Consider the following 3796-nt stretch of genomic DNA (forward strand, 5'->3'; position numbering starts at 1 on the left):
CTGGATCTACATCCAGTGAATCATTTCTAGGAAATAGGATGACACTCTCAACTTGTTTTCTTTTAACTTTCATGAAAGCATACTACCTTGTGGTTAGTTTACTGATGGTACAAGCAGCAACAGAACAATGCTCCCCCAATGTGAACAATAGTAAGAATTGATTTGATACTTGACCATAATAATTATTAGTATTCTGTATTTCTCTTTTTATAGCTAGTCATACTCTAGCCCCTACTGCACCAGTGGGTGATATTATATTCTCATCAGTAGAGTCGGTGTCAATGACTGTCTCATGGGATGAAGTACCTTGCAATGGAAGGAATGGACCAATCACTGGATACTACCTCACATACACTAGCATCACTTCAAACACTAGTTATACTGTTAATATCACTGGAGGAGACAACAGAATGTATAATCTCACAGGATTAATACCATATACTAACTATACTGTGAGTATAATACCTTATAATTATAATATGAATGGACCAGCTAGACAAGAAATACAATTAACTGCTGAATCAAGTAAGTCAATGAGATATGGATTAATTTAACATGATCTTAACACAGTTCCGGATTTGATATCTGATCTAAGATATGCAAGGGACCCAGATGCAATAACTATTGTGTGGAATCCTCCTACAATACCTAATGGTATCATTACAGTATATGAGATAAGATATAGAGAGTCTACCAGTACTGGCCCATACAGTGTAACTAATACTACTGACACTTTATACAGTATACAAGGATTGATACCTAATACTAGTTATACTATTGGAGTGAGAGCATATACTAGTATTGGACCAGGACAATGGACTGATAGAGAATATAGTACTCTTCAAATATGTAAAAAATTAGTGTCACAATAAGTTTAGTTATATCTTATTTTAGTTGTCCTTGAAATGTTTTCTGTAATGAAGCTCAGTTCTACAGCAGTGAGAGCTAAGTGGAATTTAATTCGTAGAGCTAGTCATTATACTGTCTATTATGAGTCAACCAGTAGCTCCTCAAGAAAGAAGAGACAAGTAGAGACAGGAATGAGAGTATTCCCAGGTGATACTACTGAAGGTCTAATAGGAGGATTAGATCCTAATCTGAACTACTTGTTCTCTATATCTATATCATATACTGTTAATGGAATCATTTATGAAGGAGAGAGGACTCAACCAATACCACCAGGTAATACTATAATAAGTCACTCAATGAATAATACTCATTTCATGTATTTAGGTGTTACTCTAACTCCTACTATTGTATCAAGTACTTCATCAGTCATTAGTGTTACAGGATCACCAATAAGTAAGACATGACATATACTAATAGACGTATGTAGTCAGTTTGTGTTGTTATGCTTAACATCATAATTAAGCATTGGTTTGTATGTCATTATTAAAATAAGAAAAAACATAATTTACTGATAATGATAATTAAACATTTTCTTCCTGTTTTTGTTCAGTTTTTCATCCTACAGTAGCAGGTACTGTAACTACTGTAACTACCACTGGATTGATAGTTGGTGTGACTATAGTTTATATACCAATCATAGCACTGGCTGTATTGGTAATTGTTTTGCATGTAAAAAGAACGGACCAAAAGAGGTAAATGAGCATTTATTACAATAAAGTTTTTAAAATTATGGCTAATAGAAAACCAGAGAACAACATTGCATTGCAAAGCATTCCAACTTATGCTACAATTGATTATAAAGCAAAGTTAGTTACTGTATTATTTGAAAATATTATACATTCACAAATAGATCGTCAAACAGGCCTGAGATTTCTGAATGTGGAGTGCATGTACCACCTTTTTAATAATGTTCCCACTCATCTTTTTTATGTATACTATTAGTGATGCAAATAAACATATATTTAATGTTACCACTTAACTTAATGCATATTGTGTTTGTGTTATAGCTATAAAAATATTTATGTTAGTTGAAAGACAATAGTTTTAAGAAATGAAAAAAAAAACAAATGGGCCAAATTTTTCATACAAAAAAGGAAGTTTTGAGCTTAATACATGGTTGATATACAGTGGCGTAGCCAGGATTTTTGGAAAGAGGGGGCAAGTTGTGCGGCGCGCGAAGCGCGCCGCGAAATTTTNGCGAAACCACGCCTTTTTGTGGCGTGGCCACACCTATTTTTCAACATGGCGGACTTCTTGACCGATCATAGACAACGTTGAATACCTTTTCAGCCTTATAATGGCATCATAGAAAGACTGCTTTGGCCTTTTCCTTTCATATGTAAGTTGTAGAACAGCTTTTCCTTCCAAAAGCAGCTTATTATTTGATTATTTTTAAATTTTGAGTTTCAAAAAAGGGGGGGCAATTGCCCCCCTTGCCCCCCCCTGGCTACGCCCCTGATATACAAAGCTGAACTTAGAAAATTTTTAAAAGAGCAAGCCTCATCTTTTTTCCCAGAGAATGAATTTTTGAAACAATTTTATCCTTGCAATTTGTGTTAAACTACAATGTATATAAGATTAAAAGATTATCATTTCAAAATGTATGTATACACTGGCTTAGTTTTGAGCAACTTGTAAAATTTGTAAAAAAAATTGAAACTTGATCAGAATTATCAATTCAAATTTTCTACATAAGTAGATCTACATGTATGTGTATCAAAAAATTATTTAAAACGGTGATATTTCTTCTTTTCATTTTTGATGAAATTTTGGCCAAAATCCCTGTACTATTAGTCGTTATTTATTTACTAAGTAGGATTCACCCCTAAACAAAATGGCTGCCACGACTTTTGCAGCCTTGACCGGGAAAACGAGCTTCTACGCTTACCGGACTTCTTAGAGGTCCTCATCTTGACCAGAGGACTCCGATGGTACCACTAGCATGGCTCTAGACTTTGTCTAAGAGGAAAGCCAAAAAATCGGCGAACCGGCCGTTTTGTTCAGCCACCTTTTTTCATCATCATCATCAAGTCATGTCAATCCAGTTGTCGGTGTGTATCCAAGCTCAGTATTGGTTGATGCTACAAGGATAATTCTTACACCAATCTACTCCAACAGTCTATGCGCAGGTCCATGTTCCATCAGATCACTCTGCAAGAAAGGAGAAAAGTGATACTTCGACTTAGTATGACTGCTGGATCGTACCATCTTAGCTGCATGCCGCCATTTTGTTAATTAAAGAAGCATGTGCTCTAATATTTGGGTGTGGTCGTGCATGCTCAGATCTGCAGATATATCATAGATATATTAGAGTACACATTTACTCTATTATCTATGGATATATCTGCAGCTCTGGAAGAACCAATTAATTTTTTTACCTAGCTTTGCTTGCATGGCTTGGAATCAACTGCAATACTTTAGTGGAGTTTTCCAGCTAAGAGAAGGTATTAACATGTTACTGTTTTATCAAATGTGTGATTTTATTTTATTTTAAAGACAAACAATTTATTAATGTTATGATATGCAATGATAATATGAACTTGACAACTGACAGCCTGGAAGAACAGGAATATAGCTACAGAAATGCAGGGAAGATGAACACTCTCAGCTCACAGCTTCTTGAACAAGGACTTGTGTCAAAACTAGTATTAATTTCACTTGTCATCAGTATATAGTTGATATTCCTTCAGCATATCAGTGCTGCCTCTCATAAATGCTGTAAAGTCATAACATAATAATAATAAAGAAAATTATTGTTTGTGTAAAATCAACAAGTATCACAATGGTAACCTATAAATATTATTAAAAAATCAACACAAACAAGAACATAAAAAATTCCAACCAACAAAGTTAAGTAGGATTCCAGAGCAAATTTGTAAAAAAGTAA

The 3796-nt window shown here is 34.3% G+C and overlaps 1 protein-coding gene across 1 annotated transcript in view; it reads left to right on the plus strand.

The window, feature by feature from the left end:
• The first annotated feature begins 583 nt into the window (after positions 1-583).
• Positions 584-3796, plus strand: part of LOC109587881 (uncharacterized) — a 7609-nt gene continuing 4396 nt past the window's right edge. The window contains exons 1-2 of the mRNA XM_020004102.1: positions 584-849; positions 895-1182. Of these exons, the coding sequence (XP_019859661.1) occupies positions 906-1182 (277 nt within the window). The 5' untranslated portion in view covers positions 584-849; positions 895-905. The remainder of the gene's footprint in view (positions 850-894; positions 1183-3796) is intronic.

This window comes from Amphimedon queenslandica, unplaced genomic scaffold (genome assembly GCF_000090795.2).
Source record: "Amphimedon queenslandica unplaced genomic scaffold, v1.1 AMPQUscaffold_12406, whole genome shotgun sequence".
Classification (NCBI taxonomy): Eukaryota; Metazoa; Porifera; class Demospongiae; order Haplosclerida; family Niphatidae; genus Amphimedon; species Amphimedon queenslandica.